This window comes from Megalobrama amblycephala, linkage group LG3 (genome assembly GCF_018812025.1).
Source record: "Megalobrama amblycephala isolate DHTTF-2021 linkage group LG3, ASM1881202v1, whole genome shotgun sequence".
NCBI lineage: Eukaryota > Metazoa > Chordata > Actinopteri > Cypriniformes > Xenocyprididae > Megalobrama > Megalobrama amblycephala.
Window position 1 is genome coordinate 54,535,679 of NC_063046.1, and position 13,915 is coordinate 54,549,593.

General features: G+C 37.9%; 1 protein-coding gene across 1 annotated transcript; it reads right to left on the reverse strand.

Annotated features, from left to right (window-relative positions):
* Positions 1-98: 98 nt before the first annotated feature.
* Positions 99-9,491, reverse strand: zgc:162592 (uncharacterized protein LOC561993 homolog). Its single transcript, XM_048186087.1, is given in 3 exon segments — positions 99-1,366; positions 8,484-8,820; positions 8,822-9,491. Coding segments are annotated over 3 exon segments (1,134 nt in total). The 5' UTR covers positions 9,290-9,491; the 3' UTR covers positions 99-1,037.
* Between the last annotated feature and the right edge of the window lie 4,424 nt (positions 9,492-13,915).

Consider the following 13,915-nt stretch of genomic DNA (forward strand, 5'->3'; position numbering starts at 1 on the left):
TAGAAGATAAAATCTCAGTCATTTTAGACCCATGTTATGCATCAAAGGGTTAAGTCAATCATACAACCAATACAAACAGTGATGCTTTAGACAGTAAATAGGCTTTGACGCTTTATTTTACAACAATTAAAGTCTTAACATTTCTCAAACACTTTTATAAATCATAAAACATTATTTACACATCAAAATCTTTTAAACATTTGTAATTAATCATTATTTCTGGCTGTATAACACTGCCAGGTCATTAACAGCTCTTCATATGCACCCTCCACCACAGGATGTATTTTTTTCCCCATTGAAATGAATCATTCTGTAACAAGTGCTTACGCTAAAACAAACTTAAAATCCAGATTTACAGTGTGCCATTACAACGCAATCCAAAAAAATGCATGAAGCTTCACCCTTGGAGCACTTCAATTCAGCATTCGCTCCAGTCCATTTATTTACAGTTCGGCAATGCTGCCCGTACAATGTTCCTCTATGTCTGACTTGGACCAAAAAGACTTAGTTGAACATAAAAATTGTTTGCTTCAGAGATGCAATGGAAATGCCATGAAACAGAAAAGGTTAAAGCCAAAAGGCATTTTTGATCTGACCTTTATATTACGTACCTGGCTAATTACTTCCCCTTCTGCATAAACTGCATAACTGAGATTTAAAGGTTAAACTTCCATAGCTGCTTGATATTGGGTTTATGAATAGATAAGGAAACGTGTGCAGATGTTTCAAAGGCTCTTGTGCGTTTAACCTGAAATGGCAATCAACAATGCAAAACCATTTCAGTTAAGAAACAAGACTTCAGTGAGGTCTGAGGGAATATGAGAAGGTGCCATCAAGAAGTAAAAAGGCACAAATAGCCATTAAACTAAAAGAGCATGAAGCTATGGAAATATGAGCGTCGCTAACTTGTGATTAAAAAGATACTTACTGGAGGAACCTCTGTCTGAGCCGGTTAATAACATGTCAGGTACACTCATGTTGTCTCAATTTGACCAGAGCTTTTAAAACTTCATCAGATCACAAGAATAAAAGGATTCTCAAGCTGGCTCTGGTTCACGTATGTTGGTTTGAGGTGGCATGAGCGTCAGCAGAGTGCAGTTGGACGACACGCTAGAAAACCGCTCGTGGAGCAAGTTGTTACTGTTCCATCCAGGAACCACAGAGGATTCTACAGAGTTGATGCAACTGGAGTCACTGTCAGAACCTGGACAATGTCCTAGACATAGTTTCTGAAGAACCAGATGGAATTTCCTTCTAAAGCTATGGTTGATCCAGAAGTAGAAGATACAATTGAGGAAGCCGTTGGAGGTTGGTAACCACACAGCAATGAACTCGATCCATTCGGGGACGCCACTGCCTGAAATCGCTGTGAACATGGGAAAATGCTTTAGAAATTATTCTCTCTTTAATATACTAGCATCATGGGCACTATATGACATTTACAAAGCAGTATCTAATTCAGACAGTCGGTGTAAGAAAGGATTGACTTCAAGGTTAGATTAAAGTAGACAGTTTAATCATTTACTCAATCTCTCGTCATTGCAAACCTACAGGCGTGTAATTGTACATTACTAAAAGTCATCATGAAATGGAATGAGTGGAAATTCAACCCATTTTTCTAAATGTTCTTATTGTGAACAATTAATCCATGCATAACCACACCCCTTTCATACAATCAATCACAAGCTTGCATTCAGATCATCTTCCATCCAATCAAAAAGTCCCCACCCCTTTTTTGATTTTCTGTTTCATTCAGAGGCTGTTTACACAACACAATTTTTAAACTAAAAATGGATTTTGAATGCGTTTTGGGCGTTCACTTACACAAAAAGAGCGTTTTGGTGGCCTGAAAGTGCAAGTTTTTGAAAACAATACCGTTATTGTCTCTGTGTAAACTACAAAAACGCAAATTTGTGCAAACAGTGACGTCATGCACACGTTTTATGTGTTCAGTCTAAAGGCGCTTAATGTTTCTTTACAAAGTGACGTCGCCAACTACTGGCCTGGCATCCATAATACAGCGTTTTCAGTCGTATTCACGGATCTGTGTGAACGGGGATCATTTTTTGACAGTGTTGTTGTCTATACGCGAAAAACACAAAGGAGAAACTCTTCCATTTTTAGTACATAGTTGCCGTGTAAACATACCCTCAGATGTTCATTACAATACAGAAAACATTTGTCACTACTTCTCTTATGTTGCAGAATTGTTCTTTATTTGACTGGTCTATTTCTAAACCCAAGTAAAAATACTTTAAATACTTCAGTACAATTAAATATGGAAATTTCATTCAAGTATGTTTTTGGCTACTTCAGCTTTTAACCGAGTAAAACTGGCACACTGTCTACAGTATATATTTGGTTTAATACAGTCTCTTTGTATTTACAACCCTACAGTTTAGCAGAATGCTCGAGCTGCTCTATTCCACACAACCAAAGTAGACAGTAAGCCAAGGGCTGTCAACAAGTGCCATAAAAGTGGGCAATTTAAACACTACACTATGTAGGAGGGCTTCGGTCTCCTTGTCTTGTCTTTCATCTCAGCTCTCCTAAATCTCTGTGATTATCTCTTCATGTTTGCTGAAAACAGCAGCTGCAGTAAGCGAAGGTCATTGGACTTGAAGTTCTTCCCTTATCAGTTTAACGTTTATTTATTTTATATATTTCCCTCTGTAGTCAGTGATGGACCAGCAATAGGGACCATAGTCATAAATACATTTAAACAAATTTACTAAGCATGGCAACACTTTACAATAAGGTTATATTTATAGTTTGTTAACATGAACTAACAATAAAATGCATCTAAAGCATTTATTAATTTTAATGTTAATTTTAACATTTACTAATACTTTATTTAAATATCTGTTAATATTATTTAATGGCCCTGAGCTAACGAACTAAAATGAAAAACGTTTTTTTTAAGTAACAAAACAAAGATTAATAAAAGATTAATAAAAACTAACATATTGCTCATTGTTAGTTAACTAGTGGGACCTTACTGTAAAGTAAACTAAACAAAATACTAAATACACCACTGCAAAATATTAGCTGTCATAAGTTTAAAATAATGCCAATCCTCTATTTATGCATTTATTTATTAATGAAATTTCCTCAACACACTGCCTTTAATAAAATGCAGAATAATAGGAGTTAAAAAATTTGTAAAAAAAACCCCATGTTTTATTTGAGCTTTACTTAAAGGTGCTAAAGAGGATGTTTTGTTTTATACATTTTTACAATATTACTTGAAACTGTCTTCACTAACTGATAAAAGACTATTTATTAGGTGCACTGAAAGGAATAATATTAATATATATCATCTGTGCACGAGGTAGGGCCTTAAAAACATCAGCCAATCGTTTACGCGATCATCGCGTAAACGATTGGCCCTCTGGCTTGTCAATCACTGCCGTGACGTTCCTTGTGAGAGACGTGCGCGGCTGCGCGCTCCAGTAACTTTCCACACTCTACAGGCGCTGCATGCAATGTTTCTGTCAGGAGACAGGAGTAACAACTGCAGATTATGAGTTACATGCGGTGAGTCCGACATAATGAATCCACTAACACGACACAGCGAATGCCGGTGGTAAACACTCGTGTTCCAATACTCGTGTACAAGTTTTGGGAGGCGTTCCCTTGAAATTCTTACGCATGCGCTCATTTCAAAAACTCAGTAACAGTCTTTGGTTTCTCAGTCGAGGAAAAGATGCTCTTTAGCGCCTTTAAAGGGGTTAATTCACCCAAAAACATAATCATTTACTCAACCTCACGCCGTTCCAAACCCGCAAGATTTTCGTTCATCTTCAGAACACAAACGAAGATCTTTTTGATGAAATCTGAGAGATTTCCATTGACGGTCTACGTATCTACCACTTTGAAGCTTCAAAATGTTCATAAAGAGATTGTAAAACTAATCCATATGAATTGAGCAAATTAGCAGTTTAGTTTTATATGATGAAAAGATTTTATTTAGGCTTTTCTTCACATATAACATGCAGATATGCTAAACGGAAAATCAAGCATGTTTGCTTGACGTGCGAGAACCAATGAGCAGGGACGTGCACAGGGGGGTTGCTCAGGTTGCCCGGGCAACTGCCCATATGCCCTTCTCGACTCACGTTGCCCTTCCGAGGTGGAAAAAAATTAATTAAAAAATCGTACAATGGATGCAGAATTTCACTTAGGCCTAGATTAAAAAAAAAAAAAAAGCCTCATTCACTTCCATATTCGGGCACCCGTCCGAAAGTGAAAGTCAGTAGGGGAAGGGCAAACTCTGTTTACGTGGCTGCAGCGCTGCACGCGACCGGCACCTGAGCTGAGCCTGCATGAGCGGCACTAGAAGGAGATTGTCGCGGTTGTCGGGTGAGACGACTTAACGTTGTCGGAAAGGTGAGTAAGGTTATAATCGTTAACGAAAACGAACGAAAAAATGAAAACTAGGTGGGAAAAAACATCGTCGTTAACTGAAATAAAAATAAAAACGAGGCATTACAAAAAAACGATAACTAACCAAAACTGTAATGTGTGTTTGGCAAAACTAAAATAAAATAATAGATTAAATGTCCTTAGTTTTCGTCTTTGTCAGTGTCTTTCATAGAGCAAACGTTCAGCTGCATTTCATTTCCCTGCGTCTCTCACTCACGCGTCTCTCTCACATACTCGCGCGCGCACAGCCCCTCCCCTCCGTGTACACCGCGCCTCCATGAGAACGAGTGTTGGAAGCAAGTTCGCGAAAGGTTGGTATCTCGTGAAAACCTTTACACAATCACACATTAAAAAGTGGTATAAAAATATTTTTAATTCTGAATATAATTTTGTCAGTGTGTTAATGTCGACCCGAGAAGCGATTGCTACTTTAGAAAGTTAACTAGACGCAAGTTTGAGGTAAAATGCACTTGGGTTGGCGATGTCAAAACATTATTTAAGCTGTGATTCAAGTAAGAAATAATTGACGACGGGCCGTTGAATTATTAGAAAAATAATGCACACCTGAGGCGGTGATTCGGTCACGACTCGAAGCGGAGTCAATAATTCCGGTTATACCACGGTTATTCTCAGTTCTCAGTCCTTCATATAGCCCGTGACCCGTTTTTTTTTTTTTTTGAGGGGCAGTTGCTCTGACCTTTTTTAGGTCAGAGCAACTGCCCCTCAAAATTCCTGTGCACGTCCCTGCCAATGAGGTTCATTCTCGTGTGTGACGCAGCAACCAATAAGGTTTGTTCATCAAGCATGTCAGGTTGAGCATCTGTTTAATGTTTAGGGGAGAGTGGGGCACAACCTAATGCTTTTTGACTCTCTCAGTTTTAGTAAATCTGCTTAGGGTTCAGAGAATTTGTTTTGTTCCACATTAATTTCACACGTGTCTGGTACAAATATGTGGCTTTGTTTCATTAATACAGTGTATACTTTATTTACCCTGAAAGAATGGAAGTGAAATGTGACAACATGCCCCATAGGTTGGGCACATTGTAACATGTGATGGGGTAACCATATGACAACTAAAAATTTTATCTGATTTAATTAAAAAAAATAAGCATGACAAACTAAATATTTTGTCAGTAAAAGACAATCATTTTTTTCATATAAAATAATAGCATTTTTTTAAGAAATTCAGCCGCCAAGCGAACGCACAGAGTAATGCTATAACAATTTTCAACACACTCAAATGTATCTAATATGATAAACAGAGCTGCGTTACCCTCATACTCATGACCGGAAAAGCAGCGCCGGCGACTGTGTCATAATAAAAGTTCCGCTTCTCTCAGCGTATGTTGCGCAATCGCTCCAGCAGCCTCGTTCAGCTCCCACAACACTCGGTCCTGCTCTGCTTCATACTACAATGACGTTAATGAGGTGAAGACCACATGTCCTCCACTCACAGCTCTCACCCCAGGTGAAGAAAAAAAAAAAAAAAAAAAAAAAAAGTACATTTCTATAATATACTTAAAGTGCTCTATTTTCGTGCACTAATTTTGTAATATACTAAAAAATTCTCCTTTAGTACTTCTTAAGATCATCTTAAGAACATCTAAGTGTACTCAACTGTGCTAATTTGAGACAGCATGAAATATGAACTTAAATGTGCTTTTAATATACTAACTCTGTATTTAAAAAATGTATTTAGATACCACTTGTAGTACATTTGAAGCCATAGTGTACTATAAGTGGTAACTAAATATATATTTTTAAATACAGAGATAGTATATTAAAAGCACATTTAAGTTCATACTGTATTTCATGCTGTCTCAAAATAGCACAGTTGAGTACACTTAGATGTTCTTAAGATGATCTTAAGAAGTACTAAAGGAGAATTTTCAGTATATTAAATACAAAAATTAGTGCAGAAAAATAGAACACTTTAAGTACATTATAGAAGTGTACTTTTTTTTTTCACCTGGGACAGAACACGAGACAAATTCGAGCCAGTACAAATGCTGAACATTTCTTTAAAAATAATATTTTCTGGATGTTCAGGTTCTTCCTCTCAGTCTTTATTCACCTTTTTTCCATGGTGTCAACAGAAATTCATTAAAGTTGATTATGACAGTTGTATCATAACTGTATAGAATAGTATAGTTCTAATAGCGGGGAACATTGTAACGCAGTGTTACAACGAACCCTATCTGCGCAAATGGAATTTAAACCTGGTTAGTGTCTTCTGCTAGTTAGTGAAGCATTAAAGAACTACCCAAACTGCTAAACAACAGATTGGAGATTAAAATAATATCAGATTTGTCTAATTTAAACAAAAATCTAGATGAAAAATTAGCTTAAAGGGGCAATATGTAATATTTTTGCAGTAAAATATCCAAAAACCACTAGGCCAGTGGTATATATTTTGTTCACTTGAGTACTTACAATATCCCAAATGTTTCCAACTATTTGTAAATCGTGAGAAAATTGCAATTTTAACCAAGGCTCCGGGGACGTGTGAGGAGTCGCCTGTCAATTGCGTCATACCCGCGTTATACCCTCTGTTTCCGGTTTTATTTTGTAGAAACCATGGAAACACCAAAGACGCTTTAATATTTACATGTTTTAAAAGGCAAGGGAACAACCGTTTTGATATATTTATGGACAGAAAACTAATTGTTGTTATATAGCTCAACACGTTTAGTCTTATTGTTTAAATCTAATTTTCTTGATTTTTTGCGAGTACCATGCTTTACCATGCCTCAGAGAAAAACACTATTTTGTGAAGTAGCTAACATAGCATAATCAGATGCAGCTTTATTTTTTAGTAACAGTAATACTGCAATTTCTCCATTATACAATAAGTTTTAAAATGAATTGCATGCCATTTATCAACACAAACCATCCAGCATTTAATATGATATTGTAAAATCAATCTAGCTTACCGCAGTGTGCAACAAGTGTCTCGCGTGTAAACGTTATAACATCATTTTCAACACACTCAAATGTATCCACTATGATAAACAGAGCTGCGTTACCTCATACTCATGACCGGTAAAGCGGTAGCGGTGCCAGCGACTGTGGCATAATAAAAGTTCTGCTGCTTGTGAGGCGTGTGTTGCGCAATCGCTCCAGTGGCCTCGTTCAGCTCCACAACACTCGGTCCTGCTCTGCTTCATACTACAGTAACATTAATAATCACATCCATGAACACGATTTCTTCCAAGTCCTATCCTTTATCATTTTGCACCATCCGTTGAGATGGAGACCACATGTCCCAAGATTCCGCGCTCAAACGTGGCGTCATCAAGCTATGTTTTGAATAGGCCTCTAGCGACCTCTAGCGGACATAAATCTTACATACTGCACCTTTAAGTAAGAAATTTACTTATGCTATTGTTGTTAATTAAATGTTCAGTGATATCTTACAAAGATTTCTGAATTTTGCCTCAGTTTTTTTCTCTATTGTCAATATGGCAACTAGTAAATGCTAAGTTTCTTCAAGCTAGCGTGTATGGAAGTATTTAAACCATATTTGCTACAACTAACCCTGTGTTAGTTTGTCCCCCGTGCTCCCCTATAGCTGAATAAAAGCCTAAATTCAATCTCTGTTCATCATATAAAGTGATCGTGTCTCTTCATAAAATTTGGACTAAACCACTCAATTCATATGGATTAGTTTTACAGTTTCTTCATGAACATTTTGTAGCGACAAAGTGGTAGTTGCGTAGACTGTCAATGGAGGAACAGAAATCTCTCAGATTTCATTTTAAAAAATAACTTCATTTGTGTTCTAAAGATGAACTAAAGTCTTACGGGTTTGGAACGACATGACGGTTAATAATTGATGACAATTTTAATTTTTGGGTGAACTATCCCTTTAAGTGGCTGCAAGAGTATTTAAGAAAAAAAACAAAATTAAATTAACTACTTTTATGGTGCTTTACAACTTTTGATGAATGTTTACTACCATTCTATGTAAAATAAAAAAAGAGCAGCTTTTAATATTATGCTAAACATCTGCTTTTGTATTTGGAACAACACAAAATGATTATCAATCAAGATCTCACCATTGTAAAGCATGATGACCACGCAGGGCGTCCAGCAGGTGTAGTAAACGGTCATGACTGGTACTAGAACACGTAAGGCGACTTTAGGTCTGTATCCTCCACCCCAGCTGTGTCTTCTCAACTTTAAACTCTGTCTCTTGGCGGCTATCCACAGTCTGAGATTACAGAAGGTCATGATGGCCGAGCACGGGAAGAAGATGAAGCACGTCAACGTGAGGGAGTAAGTGACGTTGCTGGAGTACAGGGGGTTGCACACGAGCGATGCTCTGGAGAAGTGCACTTCAATGATGCCCGCTGGGAACGAGATGGGAACGAGAAGGAGGGGAGGGAAAATCCACGGCGAACGAGATCAAAAGCAGCGCTCTTCTCCGGGTCAACACGGTGGAGTATTTCAGAGGGTAAAACACTGCGATGTATCTTTCCAGACTTATGGTTGCAAGCGTGTACATGCAGGTGGAATAAATAGTTGCGTTGAAAAATGCTACGACGTGACAGAAGGGGTCCGGGCCCTCGTTATATTCCTTCGTGAAACTCACGCACAGATTTAGCGGCATGATAAGCAGCCCAAACGCAGAGTCTGCGCCCGTTAACGATAACAGAAAGTACCGAGAGTTTCTCGACCACCCCGATACAGCTGAAGCTATGACCATGACCACAGCAATGTTTCCCAAAGTTATCATCACTCCCAAAACAGATATAATTCCAATTTTAATGGGGCGGTGAGCCTCCAGTGTCCTCTGTAGATCCGTGACATTCAAGTCCTCATCAGTTGAGGGGATGGAGACGTTGGTTATGCCGGACATCATGGCGCATTACTATCAGTGACCCATGGCGGCTTGAAAATCCTTATTTTTCAAACGTTACAAACAGGTTTAACAAAGATCAACTGTACGCAAACAAAATCTGCATGGCAGACGCTCCAGGAAAGATGAACACCTGTAGCAATTCAAGCTCAGTCACGTGATGCCACCCTGTTGTTAATTATCACATCGTTACAGGTGGCCCACAGCCACTCGGTCCTGTTTTAAAGACTTTTTAGCTTGTTTTTATTCACTGGAGGACACTTTGTGAAACTTTTGGGGCAATGGCACAAATTGTTTTACTTTGAATATTTAAATCTATCTCTTGAGTAATTTGCGATCATGTGGTCACAACAAAACTTTATTTCCAGAGATGAAACGTGATGGTCATGCAGATAGATGTAGTAAAGCAACAAAAATTAATTAAAACTTTCGTAAATGCATAAATTAAAGCTTTTTATAAGCATTTTAACCCAACAACAATTTCATGATCTGTCTTTATTTATAATGCATAAATATAACCTTTTATGTCAAATATTAAGGAGAATGACTCTGACCCTATAGACCACTTTGGAGCAGACAGACGTCACAACTACGTCACTTGCAGCTGCGCGCGCATACTGGTTGCAGAAAAATAGCGGTAGCAATTGAAGGAAAATGTGCAAAATCCACAGAATAAGAGAAAAATGTTTTGTTGTGCCTCTGGATGTTGGAATCGGAATGCAAAAAATATAGTCTTCATTTTTAAAGAAAACCATCGTTGAAAACGTCCTTTGAAGCTAAACGGAGACGTTTCACAGACTGGACTGACAACACCTGCAAGGATTAGTCTACTATTAAAGCAGGAATTTGATGTAAACAGTAAGTCTACATAATATTTACATATGCAGTTCAGAGGACATACATACATAGCAGTTACAGCATGAAATAATTAACATAGATAACTTTTAAACATAATTTTTTATTTCACAATTCTGACTTTTTTTTTCTTGCATTTGCGTGTTTATTACTCCCAGTTCGGACTTTATAACTCGCATTGTGAGTCACAATTCTGAGGGGGAAAAAGTCAGAATTGCGGGATAAATTGCAATTCAGAAAAGACAGAATAACGAGTATCTCACAATTCTGTTTTTCTTTGTAAGAAATGTGAGATGTAAACTCAGATTTGCGAGAAATAAAAGTCAGAATTGTGAGATAAAAACTCGAAATTAACTTTTTTTATTCTTTTATTTCGTGGCTTCCATAGACTTTTACTGCTCAACTGTCATTTTCTGCAACCAGCTAGGCTCCGCCCACAAAAAACGTCATCGCTGTTTGCAAACACCAAATTGGTCTATAGTTCCTAAGAACACATTTAACATTATATAGTAGGCATTAAAGGATTAGTTCACTTTCAAATAAAATTTTCCTGATAATTTACTTACCCCCATGTCATCCAAGATGTTCATGTCTTTCTTTCTTCAGTCGAAAAGAAAGGTTTTTGATGAAACATTCCAGGATTATTCTCCTTATAGTGGACTTCAATGGCCTCCAGACGGTTGTAGGTCAAAATTACAGTTTCAGTGCAGCTTCAGAGGGCTTTAAACGATACCAGAGAAAGAATAAGGGTCTTATCTAGTGAAACGATCGGTCATTTAAAAAAAAAAAATGTATATGCTTTATATAAACAAATGATCGCCTTCCAAGTGGTTCCGCCAAAACTGCACTTTCGTATTCTTCAAAAAGCTTATGCTGTATGTCCTACGCCTTCCCCTATTCTACTTACGGAAAAAATGGAACTGGTGCCACGTTCGTTCCGTAAGTAGAATAGGGAAGGCGTAGGACATACAGCATAAGCTTTTTGAAGAATACGAAAGTTCAGTTTTGGCGGAAGCCACTTGGAAGGCGATCATTTGTTTATATAAAGCATATTGTGACGAGCAGGGCGGGCGAGAGCCGTGAGGGAACGGAGCGAGGCCGGTGACGCGAGTGATAATGAGCGTCACCTGCGAGGCGTGCCGGCCTCGAGTCTCTCACGGAGGAGCTCCGGAGGCATAAAAGGAGGAGCGACATCAGCGAAGGACGAGAGAGGACCAGGCCTGGACTTTACGTTATGTTTTATTATGTTTGTGTGGCCGGCAGACGTCCGCGAGGGTCTGCCGGCATTACTTTCGTTTTGTTTGTTTATTTTGAGATTAAAGTTTTGTTCAATGTTCGCCGGTTCCCGCCTCCTTCCTCCCGGGTTTCGGCACCAATGTAACGAAGTTCGTCAATACGGGAAGAAGGAGGCGGGAACCGGCGAACATTCAACAAAACTTTAATTAGAAATAAACAAAGAACAAAACGAAAGTAATGCCGGCAGACCCTCGCGGACGTCTGCCGGCCACACAAACATAATAAAACATAACATAAAGTCCAGGCCTGGTCCTCTCTCGTCCTTCACTGTAGTCGCTCCTCCTTTTATGCTCCCGGAGCTCCTCCGTGAGGGACTCAAGGCCGGTGCGCCTCCCAGGTGAAGCTCATTAACACTCGCGCCACCGGCCTCGCGCCGTTCCCTCACGGCTCTCGCCCGCCCTGGTCGCCACACATATACATATACATTTTTTTTGAAAATGACAGATCGTTTCGCTAGATAAGACCCTTATTCCTCTTTGAAGCTGCACTGAAACTGTAATTTTGACCTTCAACCATTTGGATGCCAGTGAAGTCCAATATAAGGAGAATAATCCTGGAATGTTTATCCAAAACCTTAATTTCTTTTCGACTGAAGAAGGACATGGGCATCTTGGATGACATGGGGGTGAGTAAATTATCAGGAAAATTTTATTTGAAAGTGAACTAATCCTTAGTTCACCCAAAAATGAAATGTTATTAATTACTCACTCTCATGTCGTTCCACTCCCGTAAGACCTTCGTTCATCAAATTAAGATATTTTTGATTAAATCCGAGAGGTATATGACTCGTTCATAGACAGCAATATTATCAACATTTTCAAGGTCCAGAAAGGTGCTAAAGACATCATTAAAATAGTCGACGTGACTGCAGTGGTTCAACCTTAATGTTATGAAGCGACGAGAATACTCGCAAAAACAAAACAAGAAAACGATTTTAAAAAATGTTGGGGCAATTGCACAAATAAGCCTCCTTGTTTTATTTTATGTATTTAAATAATTGAATATTTAAGCCTATCTCTTGAGTAATTTGCGATCATGTGGTCACAACAAAACTTTATTTCCACAAGATGAAAGGTGATGGTCATGCAGATAGATGTAGTAAGCAACAAAAATTAATTAAAACGTTTGTAAGCTTCTAAATTGAAGCTTTTCAGAAGCATTTTAATCCAAAATCGATTTCATGATCTGTCTTTATTTATAATGCTAAATAATAATCTTATACATCAAATATATGGTCTCGGAACGACTCCATTGACCCTATAGTTGCCAAGAACACATTGAACATCATATAGTAGGCATTAAATGTGATCAGAACACTGTTTACTGTTTTAAACATTTATGCTGCCTTCAGGTGCATTTCCTCATCATCAGAAATGTCCTACTTCAGAAGTTGTCATTACGATCTTGTCGCATTCAAAATTTGTTGTCGGAAAGAACAGGAATCATGGAGGACACCAGGTTTGTTCTCACCTATTTATTGGGAAAACATTATTAAAGCCAAAATGATATTTAGCATCCCATTCATTGACAATAAACATTCACCGTGCTATCTAGAGAGTGAACTTGCTGACGATTCCGGAATTTTCTTCAAATACAGGCTATTTTAGATGGGTATAAAACATACAATATGTTTCAAATGATTTTTCATATAAATATGCACTACTACAACAAGACAAGGCAATGTAGCTGTTGTGGAAAAAACTAATCAAGAATAGCAGTCACAGTATCAGAATTGGTGGGTATCAGAATTATCCCAGAGCTTCCCAGCGGTAAACATGACTTGAGAGAGCATTCATTGGCCGGCTCCTGCGTCAGCATCACATGCATGCATAGAGCTGCTCACGTGAACAGCGTCGGCCAATACTGAGCCATCTTTCTGACGTAGAACACGGAAGCGCCGCACTGTGTTTACAACTTAAACAGCGTAGGAGAATGACAAGGAAGAGAAGAAATTGTTGAATAAAGTCATTATTTTTGTTTGTGCACAAAAAGTATTCTCGTCGCTTCATAACATTAAGGTTGAACCACATGATGTCTTTCAGGTCAAGTAGTTTTATTGTCATTGTGTAACACAACGAGATTTATCTTGTGCCAACCCCAAAGTGCATTAAGAAGACAATACAAATGATTAACATCTGCTAAAATACAATAGTTAAAAACATGAAATAGTTACTAAAAAATTTTAATAATTGACATCATACAATAAATAATGCTATAAAAATAAGCTTCAGTTTTAAGGCGAGACACCCCAGGTGAATAGGGTAGAAAAAATTAACTAATAGATATCACTATACTTCCCCAGTTGATTGATTACATTAAAAATTACAAAAAAATTTTGTATTGCAAGTTTTCAAAAATGTTATGTTTAAATATGCAAATGAGGCATTATCTAATTAAATATGCGCTAATTTGCATACATTTCTAGAAAAAAAATCAGAATATTGGATGACGTCAAGTTCAAAATTCTCATTTAATATT